Here is a 25,705-nt window from a genome sequence, read left to right as displayed (position 1 = left end):
GCATACAAAAATAAAGTCATTATTATTATTCTCCAGTGTGGTGCCTTTCATGTTCCTTGATTCGTGTCTAGGCAATGCTTCATTTGGTGGTCTCTATGCAGACTTGTCCACAGCTGAATGGTAAATGGTAGACTACTGCAGAGGTGAGAGGATCCCTCTTGTCCTTTGCTGAATGGAGCATTTGTTGGATTTTCTCAGTGGGGCTGTAGATGGTTTGTAGGTTGTGTTTCTTCATCAGCTTCCCTATGCGGTCAGTGGTCCCCTTGATGTATGGTGACACTTGTCCTCTGGGTGGATCTTTGTCTTTACTCTCATGGCTTGTTCTCAGTCGTACAGCATTTCTGATGTTTGTGGTGGAGTATCAAGGAGTATCAACACGAATTAAGGAACATGAAAGGCACCGCAGACTAACTCAACCAGAAATGTCAGCCATACCCTGTTTCCCCTAAAATAAGACATCCCCAGAAAATAAGACCTAGCAGAGGTTTTGCTGAATTGCTGAATATAAGGCCTCCCACGAAAGTAAGACCTAGCAATGTTTTTGTTTGGAAGCATGCCCGCCGAACAGAACACCAGAGCATGCAGGATCGGTCAATGTATGTACCATAAAGTGTTGTACATGGAAATATTGGTAGTAACAAGAAATTCTTGATATGATTCAGTTTGTCTAGTTGTGCTGGTTTATGATGACAACTACTGTACAGTATATAATAAATGTTCATTTTTTTGTTCAACAATAAATGTGAATTCTTCTTCATGGAAAAATAAGACATCCCCTGAAAATAAGACCTTGAGCATCTTTTGGAGCAAAAATTAATATAACACACTGTCTTATTTTCGGGGAAACATGGTAGCAGAGCACTTGATGGACCAACCTGGACACAGCATATTATTTGGAGAACACAGAAATGCTGGACCACTCTCACAACCACCATGTCAGACTACGCAGAGAAGCCATTGAAATCCACATGTATGTGGGCAATTTCAACAGAAAGGAGGAAACAATGAAAATGAACAAAATCCGGCTACCAGTATTTTAAAAAGTCTAAAATCCGAACAATAAATAAAGAACAACACTCTTAAAACAGAGAAATTCCAGATATGAAACAATCAGGGCTAGCTAACACTTCCCAACAAAGGATTCCTACAGCAGGAATCAACCAGATCTGGAAGCTGCAAGGTTTTTCAATGCTAATCAAGGTGATTAATTGCAACATTCACACCTGCCTCCAACAGACAAGAGTTCATTCTCCCACCCTGGACTTTCCACAGATATATAAACCTCACTTGCATAGTTTCCAACAGACCTCACAACCCCTGAGGATGCCTGCCATAGAAGTGGGCGAAATGTCAGGAGAGAATGCTTCTGGAACATGGCCATACAGCCTGGAAAACTCACAGCAACACAGTTGATATTGTCTCCAAGGCTGCATCTCCACTGTAGGCCCAGAATTCCACAGCAGTTGAAGCAGTGACAACCTGCACTCATTTTCTCCAGTGTAGGGGCACCTTGAGAGGCTTACCCACCCGTCCCATGTGCGGAGTGCCAAACCCTCCATATTCCCTTGACCCATTTTGGCTGTTTAAATGTCCCCAGCGACGCCTTTGCGTTTGGCGCGTCTCCCTCGCGGTGGTTCTCAACCTGGGGTCCTCAAATGTTTTTGGCCTACAACTCCCAGAAATCCCAGCCAGTTTACCAGCTGTGAGGGTTTCTGGGAGTTGGGGAGAACCGCGGCTCTAGCGCCGAAGAAGAGCGCGAGAAGTCCGCCTGTTTGCCTGCCGCCTTCTTGTGCCAAAGGGCGCGCAAAGAGGGAGCCCGGAGCGGCTCAAGTGTCAGCAAGGCATCCATTCGGAATGGGCAGCGAGTCCCAACAAAGGGCGGCGCTCCGGGTTTCTCCTCTTTCCATGGAGGACCTCTTTCTCTCCCCCGCTACTGAACTTTCCTCCTCCCCGCTTTTGCAAACTTGTCGCCAACCTTTGCTGCTGCTGGTGGTGGTGGTAGCAGAGGCGCCCTGGTCGCTCTGGTTAAACTCGAAGAGGAAATCGAAGTCGAACTCGGGCTCTTCCTCCAGGTCGGTCATGGCTCTCGAGGCAAGTCTTCGGGTGGACTGGTTCTTCTCCAAGCGGCACCTGTTGTTGCCCGACTGCGGCCGCTTTCTCCTGGCGCTGCCTTCCTTCTGGGGCGCCCAAGCGGAGCCCCTCCTGGGCCGCGGTAACGTGACCCCTCGGGCGGCCTTATCGCCCCATCGCGCCGGCAGCAAACGGCGGCCTCCCCCTCCCTTTGTTTATCTCCACCCGGAAACGTCAAGCCAGGCAGCCGCTGGGCGCTCTCTCTCCCCCTCCCTCTCCCTCCGCCGGGTTCCTCATTTTAAAATAAACCTCCCCGCTCGAGTTACAAGCCAAAGGAGGCTGTGCCACTCTCTTCGCCCTGGGAGAGAATGTGAGACAGCAAGGGCGCATCCGCACCGAAGAATGGGCGCAGATTGACACCGCTTCGAATTGACACCGCTCCATGCCTGGCATCACCCTGAGACAGGTCCTTGCAAACTCCCAATGATTCCACAATAGGGAGCCATGGCAGCTCAAGGAGTATCAAACTGCATTCATTTCTACGGTGTGGATCAGACATGGGCAAACTTCAGCCCTCCTGGTGTTCTGGACTTTAACTCCCACAATTCCCAACAGCTGAAGTTTGTCCCCATGGTCCCACTGGAGCATTGCAGCACGCCAAAATACTTGGGACCATGCTCTGACTTACAAGAAGTTGTGCTTGACTATCAAGCAAAAAGTAGGTGATAGAAACACCAGGTGCACTCAGTGGCGCAGCAGGTTAAACCGCTGAGCTGCTGAACTTGCTGACTGAAAGGTTGGTGGTTCAAATTTGGGGAGTGGGGTGAGCTCCCGCTGTTAGCCCCAGCTTTCTAGCAGGTTGAAAAGATGCAAATGTGAGTAAGTAAGTAAGTAACTTTATTTTTCTATCCTGCCACCATCTCCTGTCTGGGACTCAGGGCAGCTAACATGGGACAAAAAGTAGATCAATAGGTACCGCTTCTGTGGGAAGATAACGGCGCTCTATGCAGTCATGCTGGCCACATGACCTAGAAGGTGTCTACGGACAAAGCTAGTTCTTTGGCTTAGAAATGGAGATGAGCACCAACCCCCAGAGTTGGACGTGACTGGACTTAATGTCAAGGGAAAACCTTTACCTTAGCAGTTAAAAAACATGCAAATGTGAGTAGATCAATAGGTACCGCTTCTGTGGGATGATAACAGCACTCCATGCAGTCATGCTGGCCACATGACCTAGAAGGTGTCTATGGACAATGCTGGTTCTTCGGCTTAGAAATGGAGATGAGCATCAACCCTCTGAGGCTTGGACACAACTAAACTTAATGTCTGTGGAAAACTTTTAGCTTTACCTAGAAACAATATCATATGAAAGCTGACTGGCACATCGTGGGGATCACAACCAGACACAGTGAAGGCATCTGCCCTTGCACTTTGCTACTCTGCTGCTGAATACGCATGCCCAGTGTGGAACACATCTCACCAGGTTAAAACAGTGGATGTGGCTCTTAATGAGACATGCTGCCTTATCACTGAATGTCTACACCCCACACCACTGGAGAAATTGTACCACTTAGCCCACATTGCATCACCTGACATCCACGGGGAAGTAGCAGCTACTAATGAAAGGACTAAGGCAGTGACACGTCCGGCCCATACCCTGTTCGGATATCAGCCAGCATGCCAACACCTTAAATCAATAAATAGTTTTCTGAGATCTACAGAGATGCTCGCAGGAACACCTCAGCAAGAAAGAGTCCAAAAGTGGCAGGCTAAAACCCGGAACTTCAAGCCATAGCTGATACTGAAAGAGAGACTCCCTCCTGGGCTCACAGAAGACTGGGCAACTTGGAAGATGCTGAACAGACTGTGCTCTGGCACCACGAGATGCAGAGCCAACCTTAAGAAATGGGGCCACAAAGTGGAGTCCATGACATGCGAGTGTGGAGAAGCGCAAACTACAGACCACCTACTACAATGCAGCCTGAGCCCTGCCATATGCACAGTGGAGAACCTTCTTATAGCAAGCAACATCAGAGGCAATCCAAATTGCCAGCTACTTGTCAAAGGACATTTAGTATACTGCCAAGTTTTTAACTTTGTGTTTTTAACTACATTACAACTGTACCCTCGGTTTGCTTCTGAGACAATAAATAAATATCAGTCCTCTTTGGCAGAGGAGGCAACAGGTCTTTTCAAATTCACAATGATCCCATAGTAGGGAGCCATGGCAGTTCAAGAAGAGTCAAACTGCATTCATTTATACCGTGTAATTCAGGCATGGGCAAACTTCAGCTGTTAGGAATTGTGGGGGTTGAAGTCCAAAATACCTGGAGGGCTAAAGTCTTCCCATACCTGGTGTAGAGGCACCCCAAATCTTCAAGGAGGCACAAGATGCTGTCAGAGAATACTCTGTAACACGGTTTTTGTTCCTGGGTTATAAATATAATTCTCTAATTAGTTCTATCATAAAAACATGGGGAAAGTGTGTTAATCTCCAATAACTTTGTTTTTGGGTTGCTGTGAGTTTTCAGGGCTGTTTAGCCATGTTCCAAAAGCAGTTTCTTCTGAGGTTTCACCCACATCTATGGCCGGCATCCTCAGAGGTTGTGAGGTCTGTTGGAAATTAGGCAAGTGGGGTTTATATATCTGTGGAATGTTCAGAGTGAGAGAAAGGACTCTTGTCTGTTTGAGGCAAGTGTGAATGTTGCAATAGGCCGGCTTGATTACCATTAAATGGCCTTGCAGCTTCAAAGCCTGACTACACAGAGAAGCCATTGAAATCTACAAGCATGTGGACAATTTCAACAGAAAGGAGAAAACCATGGAAATGAACAAAATCTGGCTATTAGTATTAAAAAAAACCTCTAAAATCAGGACAGTAAATAAAGAACGACACTCTGAAAATGGGAATTCCAGATATGAAACAAGCAGGGCTAGCTAACACCTCCCAACAAAGGATTATCTCAGGCTGAAAACAGCCAGGTTTTGAAGCTGCAAGGCTTTTCAATGCTAATCAAGGTGATTAATTGCAACATTCACACTTGCCTCCAACAGACAAGAGTTCTTTCTCCTACCCTTGATATATTACTTAGTTTCTAATATACCTCACAAACTCTGAGGATGCCTGCCATAGATGTGGGCGAAACGTCAGGAGAGAATGCTTCCTGGAACATGGCCATATAGCCTGGAAAACTCACAGCAACCCAAATGTGTTTATGTTTCATATACATCTTATATACATAGCCTGAAGGTAATTTTGTACACAATTGCGCATGAAACAAAGTTTGTATATAGTGAATCTACTGAAAAGAAAGGTGCCATTCTCTCAACCATCTATGTAGACAATTTCATATTTTGGAGCATTTTAGATTTTGGAATTCCACATAAGGGAAGCCCAATCTGTATTGCTCTGACACCACTTTTAAGGGGATGTAAAATTAATGTTGATGCCTTCACACACCATCTGCATTTTCTATTTTCTCAGATAGGGTATCCTTTGAAGACATCCCCAAGAAGAAAGGCAAATTTTTTCCACAAAAAGATATGAACAAATCACACTTAATGAATTGTTACAAGGAAAATAGTTCCCATCCACAGCTCTGGGACAGTACATGATGTGCAATCCAAAATTTACCAGCTCCTGAAATTTTAAATTCTGGTAAATGTTGCCAGGGACAGAGCTGGGTGGGAGAGCTGGAGCCAGAAACAAGATTCAGTCCATCTTGTGCAAGTCCGAAGGTAGAACAGAATCTGTCTTAGATGTATCAGATTGCTATGGTTTGCTGCTTTTTAAAAACTGGGATAGTTTTACCACCTTGCTTTTCTGGCTTGAAAAACTGGCTTGAAAACCATGTATTTTATTTCCCTCTGGTTGCTCTGCAATTCTGCTGGTGCCTTGGGCAAACGTGTTTTTTAATACAAAAAAACCAAATAGGTTCTCCAAATGTCTAGTGATTACAGCATATCAGACTCTAAAATATGCAGCTTGTGGCAGGGAATGTCATCTTGGCTAAGGGTAGGTCAGGACCTATCATAACCCTATTCTTACATTTTGGCTCTAATAATAGCAATCGTAGAAGGGTAAAAAGGTTGGGAAACATGAAATACTTTCACTATAAACCCACATTTGTTACCATCTGATGCTACAGATTTAAGTGATGGTGGTAGGATTTAGTATAGACTGAATTATCAACAATGCTATCTCAATTTCAGTGTGGAACCATTAATGCCGTTTAGGTCATTCAAATTGGCCCTGAAAGCTGTTTCTGGTTTTACTAAACAGGTGGGCCCATCCAAGTCTTCAGGGGCACTCATAAAACAGGTCCATTTCTCAACAAAGATTACAATGATGTATTATAACTCCTAGATGTCAAGGTCAATCACCCCTAAACCCCGCCACTATGCAAATTTGGTCTTGTTGGGTCTGTGTGCCAAGTTAGTTTCCAGATCCATCGTTGGTGGGGTTCAGAGTGCTCTTAGATGGCAGGTGAACTATACATCCCAGTCCCTACTACACCTATAAATCATGGTGAATTCTCCCCAAACCTCTCTCTCTAGTAGGTTCAGTTGCTGTGTGCCTCAGGAAAGGGTAGGAAAGAGTTAAGGGAGAGGCAGTAGGTGGGGTCATGCAAATGGAGAGAGAAAGTAACACTGTGTGCTCGCTGTAACCTGCAATGTCCTGGGAAGGAGTGACTTGGTGGCTCCTCAGCACTGGGATCTATAGCCTGTTTGTGGGGGCCAGAGACTGTCTGTGTAAACAGACACCTGTGCCACATGCACACATACAGATTTTCACTTTTTTATGTGTATAGATAGATATTATCTTTGGTTAGCATAGGAAAGGGTTTACAGCCCTGTGGTGTTTGTTTTGCTGTCTGTGCCTCTGTTGAGAAGATTTCACCTCACTTTCTGTCCTGTGATAATTGGGTTTTGAAAAATGTGGCTTGTTGTGGAAACAAAGACGGGTGATAAAGCTTCAGCTGAGACACCTTTTCCCCATGATAACTCTTCCAGGAGTGAATTTCCTTTCCTAGGTGTAAATTTCTCTCAATTCCTGTTGTCTCACCCACATTCTTAACTAGGAGTCATTTGTAACTCAGGGACTGCCTGTATAGGCAACGATGTCCCCCACTCATCCCATGCCCAATGTATAGAAAGAACCCAGAATGTCTGATGCATTTGTGGCCAGCTTGTGAACAGGAACTTATATTGCTATCTCTCTTTTTCCATGTAATGATTTCCATTGCCGTAATACCTTACAAAAGCATTATTGACTATGAAAATCATAAGCAGTCTGCTGTTAATGTTTGATACTTACCAGAAAATAATACTCTAGTACTGCCATGTTACAGAATACTATAACTAACATTTCTATGTGAATTTTCCTCTTTGCTTTGTCCATGTGCAGGGAAGTAAATTGTGAATAATAATAATAATAATAATAATAATAATAATAATAATAATAATAATAATATCTCTATTTATATCCCACCCCATCTCCCTAGAGGACTCAGAGCAGCTTACAAAACAGCAGCAATACAAACAGGAGAACATAAAATATCAAAATACAACAATAACCTAATCAATATAAAAAAGAAAGGTAAAGGTCTTCCCCTGACATTAAGTCAAATCGTGTACGACTCTGGGGGTTGGTGCTCATCTCCATTTCTAGGCCAAAGAGCCAGCATTGTCCATAGACACCTCTAAGGTCATGTAGCCAACATGACTGCATGGAGTGCTGTTACCTTCCAGAACAGTACCTACTGATCTACTCACAGTTGCATGTTTTTGAACTGCTAGGTTGGCAGAAGCTGGGCCTAACGCCTGGAGCTCACCCTGCTCCCTGGATTCGAACTGCTGACCTTTCGGTCAGCAAGTTTAGCAGATCACCGGTTTAAGCGGGAAAAGGGTTAGGGTTAAGGTTAGGGTTAGTGTTAGGGTCATCAATATAAGGTACACCAAACAATAAAAATAGAACATAACGGAAATTTAACATAAACATATTTCACATACCTATCTTTCTTTTCATTTGGGGAATATAACATACCTTCTTTAGAAAGGTTATGTGGTCAATTATTTATTTTTAGGAGAAGAAAAAGAGCTAGTCTCAAAAGCAGCTGAGTGGTGGTTCTGAAAGGCATTTATGTCCCGCATTGTCTTGCTCAAATAATTGCCTTTGAACTGAAGGACCTTATGGTGAACTGATGGACCTAACCTTGGATGCTCATCACACTTTTTCATTTCTTCTACCCTCACAATTTGTTTCTAATACACCAGGGCCAACCTGGGCTGAACTTTTTAGTAATCTTGCTCTATTCAATCAGATATTTCCCTCATTGTGGCAGGAACATTTTTTCAATAAGGAATGAATACTGGAACGGTTGGGCCCATAACATTCAACCTGAAGCAAGTATAGAATTTACCAGGTGATTGATCACTTAACACAATGAACGGCTTTCTCTGGGGGAAAAAACAGCAACATCTATGTGTGAAAGGCATTGGAAATTTGGAGAGCAACTTGGAAATATATTTTTCTCCCACGCCTATTATTTTTAGTCTCTCTTAATTTTGAATATTCACAAGAGAGGTTCGACACTATCAATCCATTAAAAATATCAACTTTAGATGGAGCCCCCGGTAGTGCAATGGGTTAAACCCTTGTGCTGGCAAGACTCCTGACTGGCAGGTCTACGGTTAGAATCCGGGGACTGTGGGTGAGCTCCCTCTGTCAGCTTCAGCTCCCTATGCAGGGACAGGAGAGAAGCCTCCCACAAGGATGGTAAAACATCAAACATCCGGTTGTCCCCTGGGCAACTTCCTTGCAGACAGCCGATTCTCTCACACCAAAAGTGGCTTGTACATTCTCAAATTCTGACACACAAAAAACCCACTTTAAATAACTTTACATTTTTGGAAAGGTGGTTATATGTGCTAAACCTCCAGATAGCTTGGAGTTCCCAAGTATTAGAGTTGTTTCAGATGATAATGGCACCTTGATCTTAATATTCTAAGAATATTAGAATAAGAATCTCATTACATTTCCATTTGTGATGAGAAAAAGTATCTTGCTTTTTTTCCTGCCAACCTAGTAATTGCTCCACTGAAGTATTTTTGAACTCCTTTTCAAAATAAGTAACCTAGCTTCCTATGAAATTAAATCTAAACTTTGTTTGGAGGTTTAATGAATGGCAAGGAATGTGGTTGGGTGGGGAAAGATCATGTGAAAAGTTTGGAATAACTACAGTATCCTAATTCCAAAAGATTCCAGATTTATAGAGTACATTCCTCCAAAGACTCTTGTATCTACTTGGCTAACTGACAATAAATAAAAACTTGAGCCCAAATAGAGATTGCCCGTTTGTGTTCACTTGGGTGTTTTGAAAATGTGTTTTTCTCTAGCTATAGCTGTCTCTGGTCTCTCCCCCTCCTGTCTCCCCCTTTCCATCCATCCAGCCACCCACCCATTTGTCAGAATGTGTATGTTGCATACTTCAGTATGGTACTAATTATGTTGCCTGCAACAGAGCCACAAACAATTCCAACCAACTACACTCCAAATGAAATGGAAGGGGATTATCTGCTGAGAACTGTTCTGTTCTTATGGTTTGAATTGCCAGACTTCTTCCTCCACAAGCAAGCTGAGCTTTTGTTGCAGTTGGGATCAACTAAACCTATGTCCAGCACCCCAAATTTGAATCTTAAGTTAAATTGCTTCCCCACTTTTTGAACCCTAGAATAAATGGGTAGCTAGGACCCAGTTCTTTACTATTAAGAAATGTAGATATTATTTTTGTAACTAATTTTTTTTGTGATTTTAAAGGCAGAACTCTGCATGTTTGTCTCCTAAGCTCTAAATTCTTTACAGCCACGTGGTACTTCATGTTCTGCTTGCTGTGAGCTGAATGCTCAACTATAGATATCCTGTTTTTGTATATATCCTGTTTCCCCAAAAATGAGACATCCCCTGAAAATAAGACCTAGTAGAGGTTTTGCTGAATTGCTAAATATAAGGCTTCCCCCGAAAGTAAGACCTAGAAAAGTTTTTGTTTGGAAGCATGCCTGCCAAACAGAGCACCAGAGCATGCAGGATAGGCAAATGTACGTACCATAGATTGTTGTACATGGAAATAATGGTAGTAAGAAGAAATTCTTGATAGGATTCAGTTTGTCTGGTTATGCTGGTTTGTGATGACAACTACTGTGCAATACATGATAAATGGTCATTTTTTGTTCAACAATAAATGCAAATTCTTCTTCATGGAAGAGACATCGCTCAATCCTTAGAAAATTCATTCTATTGCTGAGCTGACCCACTTTTACCATCAAGACGTTTCTTCTGTGTATTTATTTACATTAACTGCATTGAATTAACATTCTCATGACAAATTTAGCCAGCACCTCTCTAGAGGTTAGCAATATCATCTTTCTTCAATTACAAACCCCATAACCTCCAATCAGCATTCCCAGTAGCTGGGAGATTCTGGGGACTATAGTCCAAAAAGTAACTTTTCCACACTTCGTATTGTCATTCCATGGTTTTGGTTCCTACCACTCCTAGTAGACACTCTTCATTCACTCCCTTCCACATGTATAGATAGTACTCACACACATATTTCAGAACAATTCCACTAAGATGGGATCCTGATCATTGAGTGGCTTCTTCCACAGTATGTGGAAACCCTGTGTTTAATCTCTGTTTTGTGCATTTTAATATGTATTTTATAAAAATAAGTTTAAATATGTGTATCTGTGGAATTTTTACAATGTTTTGTGTTCTGATTATTCTGTAACCAACCTTGTGCCATGATAAGAGGCGAATAAGAAATAAAATTATTATTATTATTATTATTATTATTATTATTATTATTATTATTAGTAGTAGTAGTAGTAGTAGTAGTAAGTGGCTTGCTGACTACAGCATATAGTGGTTGAATGCTTTCCCCTCCCCAGTCTAACCAGTAGCAGTTACATTTTCAGGATCTTGATTATTTATTAAGAAATAAAAAATGGTTATAAATGCTCAGATTCTCTGCTTGGCGATATAGCGCTTTCACATTAGCCAAGATAGTTTTACAGTCTGCAACATGCACATGACCTCACTGTCCCAAAAGCTTGGACTGCAGAGCTTTCAGATCTTCAAGGCTGTATTTCAAAGGAATAGTTTTTAAAAGCAGTTATGGAAATGGTATTCCACTATATACTCTGGGAATCCCATTTTCCAGCCTGATGGCTGAAAAGATCATCACAAGCGCCAGGAAAATACCATTTTTTCCATGAGATCCATTCTGCTTCTCCCTCCTCCCCCTCTACTTTCCATAACAAAGTGCTATATTGCCTTACACATTTTCTATTATAGTTTACACTGCTCTGGCAAACATCTGCTCCTGGTTTCCCTGCAGGCAATTTACAGAATTTGATATTGAATTGGTGGTAACCACTGGTCCTTAAACACTCTTGCAGCCAAGGTTCCCTGACAGATATGCCTGCCAGTCTTCTGGAAGAGGAATTAGCCAAGGGCTCTTATGCTGGGTGAAGATGTGCGTGTGAGAGAGAAAACTGGCTCAGAGTGAAAGAGGTTGTTGTTATTGATTTAAAAGACACATCTGCCCAGCCATTTGGCAAAAGAAACTACAGATACATTGTGCAATGTACCAGCCTTTCTTGTCGTTGCTGCCTTTTGATTATGTCTCTCCTCCCAGCTGTTCGTTCAAAGGATCACTAGAGTATGCAAGAAGTCTTCCACATTGTATTTCAGGGGGGGAAATCATTTGGAATAATCAGGGTAATTTTAAAAAAGAGTTAGAGGGCACAGAAGGGGGATCAATACATTTTGAGACCATTGTGCCCTACTGTTAGGTTCTCATTTGTCCCCTTTTTTCATTTTATAATATTGATATAATCATACTTGTAGTCTTTAAAGTATTCAAAAGTGAGGGTAGTAAAGGTAAACATTTTCTCCTGACATTAAGTCTAGTCATGTCTGACTCTGGGGGTTGGGACTCATCTCCATTTCTAAGCCAAAGAGCCAGCATTGTCCGTAGACACCTTCAAGGTCATGTGGCCAGCATGACTGCATGGAGTGCAGTTACCTTCCCACTGGATCAGTACCTACTGATCTACGCACATTTGCATGTTTTTTCGAATTGCTTGGTTGGCAGAAGTTTGAGCTAACAGTGGGAACTTACCCCGCTCCCCGGATTCAAATTGCTGACCTTTCAATCAGCAAGTTCAGCAGTTCAGCGGTTTAATCTGCACAGCCACCAGGGGCTCAAAGTAAGGGTGTACAGTGTTCCTTCACTTATTGCAGGGGTTACGTTCCAGGACCACCTGTGAAAAGTGAAAATCCACAAAGTAGGGACGCTATATTTGTGTTGTTTGCAAGTAGCATTTCTTCCCCCTCACCTCTCAAGCACGCACATACGTGCTCCCACCGCTGCCTTGTGAGACAAAAACAAAGCTGCTTCAGTCTCCTTTTCTCTCCCTTCCTTAGGAAGGAAGTAGAAAAAGGGATTTATAATATTATTTTATTATTTATAGTATTATTTTAGTGTTTATTAAAAGCCCGCAAAACAGCAAGGGCACGAAAAGTGAACCGTGAAGTAGCGAGGGAACACTGTATACCAATAATCAAGATAATGTTGCCATTATTAAAACAATTGCCTTCTGTTCCTTTTAAAGGGCATAAATTCTTCAAAAAAGATAAGACTTTATCTGTGATCTGGCATTGGAAAAAATACATCACAATTTGGGAGGGGAGGGGACCAAGGAACAAGGTAGAATGGGTGTTGTAGTGGATGATAATGCTACCATATATATCATTTGATCACTTACTACAGAATCTGCAAAATGTTACCTGTCAATTTTAATACCAACTCGTCAAAAGCTTCGAATGGTTCCTGTAATTTATAAGTATTCTGCAAACTCTAAAATAGCATTTTCTTCCAGAATGGCACACACATTTCAGAAAACTATCTGTGCTTACTGAGAACATAAAGAGCATTTGTACATTTTACATTCATATTTTTAACTGCCTGAATCATAGTACCATAAGTTCTAAAGAAAGGAACACCCAATACCATTCATGAGTGTCATCTTGGCACTGAACTATACGAAAAGAAGAGCTCAACGAGTCTGTATCAGAGCCAGAAGCATGTAAAAACTGAAGACGTGGTATACTCTTATGGACCAGAAGTTTACTACAAATAGAAATATATAATTATTTTATGCTGCCTCTACTAGTGCACGAGACACATATTTCCTAGGACGAAAGTGAACAGAGGATACAAATAGTGTGAATAAGTGAAAGGCAGCAATGGTATAGATCCTGTGAGGAGGAAATACACCTCAAGGATGAATTTTCTACATGCTTTAACTCTTGTCATGGAAGCTGTAGGTAATACCATGTGGGATTTCAGTATCAGAGAACCTGGCAGCAATTCCTGAAATTACTGAGCCCATTTTGCACGAGCTGTTGATAAATGCTTTGTGCAGATTTTTTTTAAATGGCTCTAGTTTGTCATATTCCCTGGATAGCAGGATTTTGTCCAGTTTGTCCTCATGTCCATTTTCATATCAGCTGACTATAAGTTTTACACCTCATTCCTGGCCTAGATGTCCCCTATGACATCACATCTACACTGCAGAATTAATGCAGTTTGACGCCACTTTAATGGCCTTGGGATAGCCTCCTCTGTCTGAAAGGTCTGGTGCCTCGCCAAACCAAACACCCTAGGATTCTATAGCATTGAGTACTAGCAGTTAAAGTGGTGTCAAACCACATTAAATCTACAGCATAGATGTATCCAAAGACTCACCTCATGAGAACTTGTCTTAGGTTTGACCCCACAATCTTGACATGTTGCTGACTTGGAAACCATAGATATACACCAAATTTTAATGTCTTGTGCTATGTATATTTCAATGGAATTATTATACAGAAGTCGAAGTATTTCAAATCCGTTGGTCAAAACTGAGACAGAGGCCTCCCAATTCTTTGTCAAATGAGGCCTTTTCTAGCAGGAAGCTGCAAAACACACAGACATTAAAATGCTACCCATGTGATATGAATAGACTCGTTTGCATCATATTTTAATATTTGTCCTTCTGCCTGGCCTTGGTCCAACCATTTTGACTGAATTCAAAACCACTTCTTTGTTGTTTGCTAGCCAGTCCATGTCAGCCTTTAAACCTATGTTAATTAACATGCAAATACATGGATCATTTCCCCAGTTCCTATGTTTAACTCATTCAGGTTCACCCAGATCTGAGAGAAAGGCTTGTGGCCTATCAAACCAAGTTGCAAATATTTTAAAATGCCTTATTAACATATAGACACATACTAATATAGCTGGCTATACCGTATACTGAAAACAAACCAAAAAGTTCTCAGGAAATTTATTACGTTTTTTATGGGCCATTGTACATGGTTTGTTGATTACATTCAGCTAACAAGTTCACAAGTTGTACAAATCTTTTAAAGATAAATATAGATTATACAGTGTTGGATATGCAGCAGATTTTATCTTGTTTTAGTAAGAACAAAGTGCTTTCTCGTACTTAATGATCTAATAGTCTATATAATGATCTAGTAGTCCATTTTGTTATCCATGCACATGGTGGGTAAAATGTTGCCACTCATACTAAACTAACCTAAAGGTACAACATGGTAATAAAATTATTCTCAGAACATGGGCAAATGCTATGGAAAATCAAACCCACCTCTAGTATGTTCACATGTGTATAGCCTATCTTTTTTCAATAATTGTGATGAATCAGCATCAATACTGATGAGCTAAATCTTCTATGCCTTCTTCTATACTCTCTGATGTTTTTCCAGATATCCATCTGAATACAGAGAGTCAAGAAACTCCACTATATCAGTTTGTGGTTCTGTGACAGTATTAATTAGCCGTTTTATTATGGTCATGGTTAGATCAGTTGTTGTCAAAATGGAAACCAGAAAATGAACCAACTACTCAAAGACAGCCCAAAAATTGGAAGTTCTGAAAAATAACAAGTGTTCTTAGTGTTGGACTGAAACATAGGAGATCTAAGTTGAAGTCCACATTGAGCCCTGAAATTAGCTAGATGTCAATCTTGGGCTACTCAATTTAGCCTAGCTCACAGAGTTTATAGGACGATTGAAGTACAGTACACCTTGAACTTAGGAGCAGCGGTGGCACAATGAGTTAAACCCTTGTGCCGGCTGAACTGCTGATCTGAAGATCTAAATGTCCGGGGTTCAAATGCACGAGATGGGGTGAACTCCCATCTGTCAGCCCCAGCTTCCATGCATGGACATGAGAGATGCCTCCCACAGGATGGTAACACATCCTGGCGTCTCCTGAGCAACGTCTTTGTAGACGGCCGATTTTCTCACACCAGAAGCGACTTGCAATATATTTTCAATTTGCTTCTGACACGATTAAAAAAACCTTGAATGTGAAGAAGTATATATTACAATCCTAAGTAATTAATAATAAACAAACTGCTTAGACAAAAGGATAGGACAGTCTGTAGGCAGTCAAAGCTGACTGAGAACTGTATTTTATTATTATTATTATTATTATTATTATTATTATTATTATTATTATTTCTTACCTGCCTCTCCTTCTGGTGATCTCCATATACATTGCAAAAGTGTATCATGTTTACAGGCTAGACTGAATACAAATTTAATATTACCTGTTTTCCAGGCCATGGTTGAAAAATATGAACAGTGTTCATATACAGTTCTTCTCACACATGTATTTATCTTTTCAATTTCATTTTTGGATTTAGGTATCATATGGTGTAATGATGCCCCAGTGCCAATGATATAAGTGGTTGGTTCAAACCACCATTTGAAAACTGATTTTAACCAGGACAGTAGACTGTGGTTGGAAGCTAAGAGTAATTAGTGAATACGCTGGTGTATACCTAATACAACTAATTACTAGTCCCTAAATGTTTCCAAAAATTAAAATAAGAAGCTGATGTTTGAAAGAGACAGAGAGGTCAAGTAGTATCATATCTGCACCGGGTCACCCAATTCAGTTTAATTCAATATATTCAGTTTAATTGAACATGGATCTACATACATACAACACAGGATGTTAGGATCTATTTTCTAACTCACATTCTATATTTATACCACACAAATGCCACACAATCCATTTTTTTTTCATGTCAGGAGCAACTTGAGAAACTGCAAGTCGCTTCTGGTGTGAGAGAATTGGCCATCTGCAAGGACATTGCCCAGGGGATGCCTGGATGTTTTACCATCCTGCGGGAGGCTTCTCTCATGTCCCCCCATGGGAAGCTGGAGCTGACAGATGGGAGCTCACACCGCTCCCTGGATTCGAACCACCAACTTTTCAGTCAGCAATCCTCCGGCACAAGGATTTAACCCATTGCGCCACCGGAGGCTCCTACACAATCCAATGAAACTGCAAGTTCAGAACTGCATTTAGTTCAACTGGCCTTTTTGTTGAGATTTCATTGCAAATGAACTCCAGAAACCAAATAGAAATTGTTTCCTAATAATACAGTTTTGTTTGGTTTTTTTAAGTCTTGATTTCAAGTGAACACCCATAATTTGCAGGTTTCCTTTTCATAAATTATAGTGAGATTTCAGGAAATCCCTGTAAAACATACTTTCAGTTATTGCTGCTCCTGCACCCTGAAAATAGCCTAGAGCATTCCATAACTATTTTAAATTGAGCTACAAATATGAATGGGTGGCCCAGCCTCAACACAACAATTAACTCGGCAATTCATTTCTGTGACTTGGTTTAGCGCAGCAGTTCACACAGCATGCCTCTATAAATCAAGAATAAAACTTTCTTAGTCTCCTATTAAAGATTTTCAACACATAAGTTGCCTGGACAGGAAACAGAGTGACAACTGTGAAAATATATATACAACAAATATGTAATATAAGCATGGTAAAAGCCTGAAATTAGCCATAGCTCAGGCACTGAAAAGTGATGGCAAATCCCTCAGTTTGGCTTCCTCCTCCATTTGATTTCTTTAAAATTCCTACTGACCTCAGAAGACATTTACAAATTCTGGAAAGTTCGTAACAAAAACAAATGATATCCCCAGCTGTCTGCATTGGCAAAATTCAATAGTGATCTTTTTTCACTATGGAGCTCAAAAGATCCAATCTGATTGCCATGTAGTTGGCTAAAGATGAAGAACCAGGAAAAAAGAGAGAAGGAGGGAGAGAAGGAGGGAGGGGTAAAAGCCCGAACTCTACACAACAAACATGGTTGAATACACAGAGACTGAAGCCCAGACTTTTCAGAACTAACCACTCCAAACCCTCTAGCTGGCTGGCTGGACAATTGTCTGATTCCATGTTTCCCACATTTGTTCTGAAAAAGAAATTATCAGGTGTGCGGTGAGTTTTCCAGGATGTATGGCCATATTCCAGAAGCATCCTCTCCTGACATTTTGCCCACATTTATGGCAGGCATCCTCGGAGATAGTGAGGTTTGTTGGAAATTAGGCAACTCAGGAGAGAATGCTTCTGGAACATGGCCATACAACCCAGAAAACTCACAGCAACCCAGTGATTCTGCCCATAAAAGCCTTCGGCAACACAACTTTCAGGTTCTTTTATCAAATGTATGAAGAAACAAGAGAATTTTGCTAAGCATTTTTTTTTTAAAAAGACCCTACCAAATCCCTATCCACCCCAACAGTGAATATCTATCTATCTATCTATCTATCTATCTATCTATCTATCTATCTATCTATATTCTCATATATCTATAGTGTGTGTATATAGATATAGATATATATTGGAGCCGTCAGTGGCGCAGTGGGTTAAACTGCTGAACTGTGGGACTTCCTCACCGAAAACATGCAAATGTGAGTAGATCAATAGGTACCGCTCCAGCCAGAAGGTAACGGTGCTTCATACAGTCATGCCGGCCACATGACCTAGGAGCTGTCTACAGTCAACGGCGGCTCTTCAGCTTAGAAATGGAGATGAGCACCAATCCCCAGAATTGGACACGACTAGGGGAAAATCTTCACCTTTACTCTGTGTGTGTGTGTATGTGTGTGTGCATGTATATGTGTGTGTGTGTGTGTGTGTGTATGGCATCCTTGGAACTCTCAGAATAATGATTTGGGAAAAAAATAATTAAATTAAAACAACAGTCAGGGCAGCATGCAGAACATGCCAGTGGTCGCTATCTTAAAATAAAATCCTGTACTTAAATATCTTTAAACTTCCAGCCCGATTGAAAGCTCTCCATCTGTGAAGCAATAAAACATAAAATGTCAGTTCTAAATTATCTTCCCCGGGGAAAGCATTCCAAGGCTATACTGTATCACAACAGAAAAGACCCCTCTCAGGGTCACTCAATCTCCCAGCAGTGGGGGATCACAGAAAAAGCCTCCAATGTAAGTATAATGCTGACAAATAGAGTTGTCCCACAGAATAGCTGTTTGTATGGAAGTTTTTCGTGCGTAGAAGGATTAGCAGGTATGAAGTGATTTATGTTTGCAGTAGTGTGAGAGTTGGACTTGGGATACCAGGGTTCAGAATCTCACTTAGCCACGGAAACACACTGGGTGTCCTTGGTCAAGTCTCAATCTTCCAGAATTGGGTGGGAATACGTTTTCTACTCAGAGGTGCCCTGTCCATTATATCCATTGGTTATGCTGGCTGGGAAACTCATGGAGCAGCCATTTCTTGAACCTCAGGGGTTTTCTTGTAAAAACAGAGCCAAGAAAGACTCCAGTCATGAATTATCAGCAGAAATGATGTAAGCCTCTCTAGTTGTTTCCAAAAGCGTTGGAGTCAGGGGTCAACTTCCTCATTTGATCACTTGTCTGCACCTCACAAACGCCTGCAGCCCACTGCTTGACCTCCCCAACATACACAACCACTCGGGAAGCCATACTGCAGACAGACCTTTAACTTATTTTCTACTTTTGAAGAAGTAAATAAATAACTTTATTTATAACCTGCCCTAATTCCCCTAAGGGACTCAAGTAATTTTTTTTTGTTAAGGATCCCCATTTTAAGGCAGCCACAAATGCTCCTGAAGATATAAAGTCAGGCTGGATCTACACTGCCCTATATCCCAGGATCTGATCCCATATTATATGTTTATCTCAGATTATCTGGCAGTGGAGACTCATATAATTCAGTTTAAAGCAGATAATCTGGAATCAGATCCTGGGATATAGGGCAGTGTAGATCCAGCCTCAGATCATTTACATTTCTGAAACATACACACTACACTTTTGTTAGACAGGAGTCTGGAAATAACATTTTAATCTGTGGAAGAGGCATTTGAAGGTTTTCAAGAGTACAATTTCTAAATGATAAATAGTGGGCCCTTCGCATCCACTAGAGTTTGGTTCCAAGAATCCTCTGTGGATACCAAAATCCATACATGCTGAAGCCCTGTTATATCCAATGGTGTAGTAAACTGGTGCCCCTTAAAATGCCATAATCATGGTTTGCTTTTTGGAGCTTTGTAAGAGGTATTTTAAAGCCATAGATGGTTGAATCTGTGGATATGGAGGGCTGACTGCTCAAGAAACTCATTCCATAAAACAAATATATGATGGATTAAATGTTTCAAACATCTAAGCAGGAAATATGGTTTCTGTAAAATAATATACTTGGCAGTAGCATTGCCAGTAAGAAAAGATGCATAAGGCAATAACGTGTGTGTGACTTCAAGTTGCCCATCAACTTATGGTGTCCCCATAAATGTCATAGAGTTTTCTTAGGCAAGGAATACATACTCAGAAATAAATTGTGTTCTATTTGCTCCCAGGAAAGTGTGTTTTACAGCTAAAAACATGTATGTAGTAATATCCATAATTGAACTCAGCAAGGCTTCTTAATTCAAAAACATAAATCAAATTTTATTGTTTGTTGACCGCTTGTCTGTCTTGCCATAGTAGTAGCATTTTCATGAGAAAACCATAAGTGTTCTGTATAAATGAACCCACCAAGCTGTGCATTATTTTACCATTACCTTCTAAATAAACAGAAGTAAAGCATTTTACATAATCCAACCAAAGATTATGTCCTTTCCACAAACTATGAAAAGTTACAGTTCAAACAACTCCAAACTGCACCAAACCACATAGGAACTACCAACAAATTATCTATATCTGCTAAAAGATGTAAATGTTTACATAAGTTATAATTAAAATGTAGTTTGTTATGAGATCATTATTTTTAAAGATATATAAGATTTAAGGAAAATCTTATAGAAAAAAAGCAATTGAGTGTCATGTGCATTCATGTATCTGTCTATGTAACATATTGCCACATATCCATGTACTTTGTTATGTACCATCAAGCTCACTCTGACCTATGGCAAACTTATGGCATTTTCTTGACGAAATTTATTCAAAAGTGATTTGCTTTTGAAGGTGATTTGAACCCTGGTTTTCCATATTTTCATTCCATAGCACCATGTCAGCTCCAAAAGGTGTGCTTACACTGCAATATCCACATATATTTATATTATTATATCATAGCATTACTAAATCTTTCAAAGTGGCATGGTGTCATTTAATGTTTCAATGGGTATTTTGTATTTGTGTCTTGTGGGCATTTTGTCCCATATGTAAGCCACCCCAAGTCCCTTTGGAGAGATGGTGACAGGTTATAAGAATATTATGATTATTATTATTACTAATACTTAAATCAATAAAGGTGGCATTTCTTCCCATGTACCTCTTTTAAAAGTAGGTTACTACAGATAATCTGTATTAGAGATATTGTCATGTCAGCCAACTCAATAGAGATTGGGGCAGCAGGTTTGAAGTGCAGGTTTTGTGCCTTGATTTTAACAGAATTGCTGAAGACAGGCAATTGCATTAAGTACTGAATTTAAGAAAACGTGTGGGTCATAGTCCTCTATACATACATATTTGGAAATAAGCCTTATTGGAAGCAATAGGACTAAGCAAGACATAGGATTGAACTGTGTATCCTTCTAAACAAGACATAGGGCTGTGCCAACCATTTGCTTAAATCCATTTCTTCCTGTGCTCCAAAATACGTTAATTAGGTTGTAGTTTCCAAACCAGTTAGTACTCAAGCATCCTAGGGCTCTACGAAACTCTTTTTCTACTAGAAATTCCATAAACTTTTGCACAAGAGGTCCTTTCACTATTATTTCAAATCCTCACATTATGCATAAGATCATCTGAGAGTGCATCTTAACTGGCTGTTAGGAATTGTGGGAGTTGAAGTCCAAAACACCTGGAGGGGCGAAGTTTGCCCATGCCTGTACTTGTTAGGTAAATAGACTGGCTGGAGTAACACTTAAAAATGTCCCTGTTCAGACTTATATACAAATTCAACTTAAGATCAAACCTACATAACCTATCTTGTTTGTGTTGGGTTTCATCCCTGGGCTGCACAAGTCTCTTGTGTCATCAAGTCTCCAGTCCTCAATGAGTAGCTACGCTAGAGGCAGGGCTAAGTTGAGCTATTCCTTTCTCCACATTTCTATGTAGGTTTCCCAAAAGTGCTTTGTCTTTCCTCTTACTGCTAGCCACTGTCTCCTCTCCCTCTTTGATGATGTAGTAATGGAATTCTGTAAGAGAACTTCCTTTTTAAGTTTTATTGCCCTGGGCTGACCATGTGGCCTTTCAGCATTTTTCAGTCTTCTGCTTTTGTTTCTACCTATAGAATCATAGAGTTGGAAGAGAGTCGTGGCCCATCCAGTCTAACTCCCTGCCAAGAAGCATGAAAATCGCAGTCAAAGCACCCCCGATAGATGACCAACCTGCCTCTGTTTCATTTGTTTCATTCGTCTATTCGTTTAGTATCGTCCATTCGGATGCACAAAACGAAAGATGCCATTTTCAGACTAAACAAAAAGTGACACGAAAGAGAAAGCTGCACTGTCACCATGCTTGCTTTCGTTTTCCTTTTGTTTTGGGCTGCGTAACAATATGCAGGTACTGACAGACGGCTGCTTTCCCATTACAGCTGGTGTGTACCAATGGGTGTTAATAATAATAATAACAACAACAACTCTGGGACTCTAAGCTGATCTGGGAGAGGGCTGCTTCCCTGTGACAGCTGATGTGTACCAATGGGTGTTAATAATAATATTAATAATAATAATAGTTATTCTGAGATCCTAAGTTGAGTCTGAGAGAGGTTGGCTTCCTCATGACAGCTGATGCGTGCCAATGGGTGTTAATAATGGTAATAATAATAACAACAATAGCACTCTGGGGAAGATTCAAACGTTTTAAAAGTTGGTGGGCTAAAGGGGGTCGAAATTCCCTCTGTGTGTGGCAATTTTCACCCCTCTAGCCCAAAAACAAAGCGGGGGGGGGGGGGGTTGAGCCTCGGAAGCCCTCCCATTGCCGCCAATGGTCTAAAAAAATTCATTTTTTCATAAGCGAGACCGAAATTCTATGCATATAGGTGCCCCATTTTCAGAAATGGGGACAAATACAAAACTGTTACAAAATGAATGAAACTAAACGAAACGAACAGTGATTCCATACAAATGCACACAACTATTTATACAGTAGAGTCTCACTTATCCAACATAAACAGGCCGGCAGAACATTGGATAAGTGAATATGTTGGATAATAAGGAGGGGTTAAGGAAAAGCCTATTAAACATCCAATTAGGTTACGATTTTACAAATTAGGCACCAAAACATCATGTTATACAACAAATTTGACAGAAAAAGTAGTTCAATACGCAGTAATGCTATGTAGTAATTACTGTATTTACGAATTTAGCACCAAAATATCACAACATTGACTACAAAAACATTGATAAAAGGCAGACTGTGTTGGATAATACAGAATGTTGGATAAGTGAGACTCTACTGTACATGGCCTCTCTCTTCTATGAGGACGCACATTTTGCATCTCTCTAGGCAAAATGTATCTGCATAGACTTTTAAAAAACCCTTTTACCTCTTTAAAAGATGACATTTAGTCAGCTAGTTAGCCCCAAGACCTTTTCTATCAAGAAAGTAGGTGTTGTTGTTTTTTTACTTCAGTAATAAATATTTTGGAACCTAAAGTTCTGACTGTGCAATCCTAAGCCATTTTAAGGAATAGTAGCTTATCCCAGCTCAACACAGGTAAATTTTTGCTTGTTGTGAAATTTACTTCAGGTACTCTGTTATATTTATGGTGGAATCACCCCAACAGAGGGTCATTTTGCGCCTAACAGCTCAGATTCCCCAACAGCTTGTAGCTTGGGGGCTGCCTATGCAGCAGCGCCTAATCTGCTGCTGTAACTCCACGGTGTCCTGGGATTCCTTGGGTTTCAGGAGGCGGTCCCTGCATGCCTGCCTTCCTCCTCTGCGCTCCAGGCAGCTTTCCCTTCTCTTCTTCGTCGGTCTCTTCGTCGGTTGGGGAGGCTGAAGTCTGCCCTCTCTTAACCCCCCCCCCCCCCCCAGAAGAGAGCCCGCTTGGCGAGGCAGTCCTCCGCGACGTCCGCCTCCGTCGCGCCTAAGGCCAGCGAGGGGAGACCCCTATTGGCCGGGAGCCGCAGCCGAGAAACCTCCCGGCGGCTTTGGGGAAACACCAGGGGGACACCGCTTCCCGCCCACGCGGCTTCCTCCTCCTCCTCCTCCTCCTCGCCTAGTCCCTCCCAAACGGAGGCAAACTAAGTCTGAAAATCCAATGTATAGCTTTTGTTGTGTTGCTGTGAGTTTTCCGGGCTGTATAGCCATGTTCCAGAAGAATTCTCTCCTGACGTTGAGCCCACATCTATGGCAGGCATCCTCAGAGGTTGTGAGGTCTGTTGGAAACTAGGCAGGTGGGGTTTATATATCTGTGGAAGATCCAGGGTGGGAGAAGGAACTCTGGTCTGTTGGAGGCCAGTGAGAATGTTTCAATTAATCATCTTGATTAGAGGACCCCTCTTGTCCTTTGCTGAAGGTAGCATTTGTTGGATTTTCTTAGTGGGTCTGTAGATAGGTTGTGTTTCTCCATCAGCTTCCCTATACGGTCAGTGGTTCCCTTGATGTATGGGAAGCTGATGAAGAAACACAACCTACAAACTATCTACAGACCCACTAACAAAATCCAATAAATGCTACATTCAGTAAAGGACAAGGGATCCTCTCTCCTTTGAAGAAGTCTACCTTATACTACACAGCTGTGGACAAGTCTACATAGGGACCACCAAACGCAGCATTGCCCAAATACAAATCAGGGAACATGAAAAGCATTGCAGAGAAGTCAGTCATAGTAGAGCACTTGATGAACCAATTTGGACACAGCATATTATTATCTGAGAACAGAGAAATGCTGGACCACTCTCACAACCACCATGTCTACACAAAGAAGCCATTGAAATCCACAGACGTGTGGACAATTTCAACAGACAGGAGGAAAGCATGAAAATGAACAAAATCTAGTGGCTACTAGTATTAAAGAACTCTAAAATCAGGACAGTAAATAAAGAAGAACACTCTGGGGGATTCCAGACATGAAACAATCAGGGAAACAATCAAAGGATTCCCCCCAGGCAGAAAGCAGCCAGGCTTTGAAGCTGCAAGGCTTTTCAATGCTAATCGAGGTGATTAATTGCAACATTCACACTGACTTCCAACAGATAAGAGTTCTTTCTCCCACCCTGGACTTTCCACTGATGTATATCAGTCCTCTTGCCTCATCATACTAGAGCATGAATCTACTTTAAATCTGGTTTCTGCCTCTGGGTTTGTAGTCTGCTGGGGCTCAGGACCCGTTTGGCTGAGCTGTTTAAAGCCCCCTCCCTAAAGTGTCTTTAAAGTGGATCCAAGCTCAAGTGTGATGAGGTTCACTTCTTGTTTCCAACAACTTCTGAGGATGCCCGCCATAGATGTGGGTGAAACGTCAGGAGGAACGTTTCTGGAACCTCACCATCCTGCCCGGAAAACTCACAGCAACCCAGTTAAGTCTGAAAATCCAATGTTGTGATTGAAATGACGCCTCTTTTTACCTTCCTCCGCCGACTTCATGCTGCTGTTGGGTGGCCACAGGAGCTGGAAGGAAAGCAAGGCAGCCGGAGAAAGTTTCCTTTTCTTTCACAAGCTTGGCATCCGTTGGTGTGGAGAAAGGAGCAAGGAAGGAAAGGAAGGAAGAAGGAGCAAAGAGGTTGATTCAGTCTCCCTTTTGCAGTCCCACCAAAGTGGGATTGACCCAAGAGACTTGACAGCTCTCTTTTAATGCGGCTGCTAGGTTTGGGTGTCTATGTAAACAGAATGGTATCAGTGCTCAAGTTGAAGCAGCTGAGCCCAGGGAGACGTCATGGAGAGGAGCATTGAATGGGAAAAAAGGGGGGGGGGGGGAAGAAAGGAAAGAAGGGGGTTCTTGCTCCAAAAAGAAGGAAGGCGCGAAGCAGCAGCTCCTCACTGGCGCTCTGCCTCCTTCTCTCGCCTCTGATTCAAGGCTTTCCTTTGCATCAGGGAAGTTTTGAAGAGTCCCTCTCTCTCTCTCTCTGCCTGTCTCTCTCTCTCTGACGCACAGAGGCGGCTCGCGCCCGGCCGCCCTTTTTAAAGCTGGAAAACACCCCCCCTCCTCTTTGCCCCCCCCCTCCGGTCCCAGCCCCGCCCATCAGGTCCTCGTGACGTCACAGACCCGGTCAGGGGCTCCTCTGGCTCTCTCAGCCGAGGGGGGAGCGTCCGGTGGGAG

At 41.7% G+C, this 25,705-nt stretch overlaps 1 protein-coding gene across 4 annotated transcripts in view; it reads right to left on the bottom strand.

The window, feature by feature from the left end:
• The window catches only part of nfatc1 (nuclear factor of activated T cells 1), a 180,228-nt gene extending 154,683 nt beyond the window's left edge, over positions 1-25,545 (bottom strand). Inside the window, exon 1 of one of the 4 annotated variants that reach the window (XM_008108767.3) lies at positions 25,014-25,545. In XM_008108767.3, the coding sequence (XP_008106974.3) occupies positions 25,014-25,032 (19 nt within the window). In that variant the 5' untranslated portion in view covers positions 25,033-25,545. Of the gene's footprint in view, positions 1-1,975; positions 2,436-25,013 lie in introns of those variants that run through there. The other 3 variants (XM_008108765.3, XM_008108766.3, XM_008108768.3) reach the window with 3 other exon arrangements.
• Positions 25,546-25,705: the final 160 nt, after the last annotated feature.

Source organism: Anolis carolinensis, chromosome 4, assembly GCF_035594765.1.
Source record: "Anolis carolinensis isolate JA03-04 chromosome 4, rAnoCar3.1.pri, whole genome shotgun sequence".
NCBI lineage: Eukaryota > Metazoa > Chordata > Lepidosauria > Squamata > Dactyloidae > Anolis > Anolis carolinensis.
The sequence above is the reverse complement of the archived record's forward strand: the minus strand, read 5'-3'. Positions and strand labels throughout refer to the sequence as shown.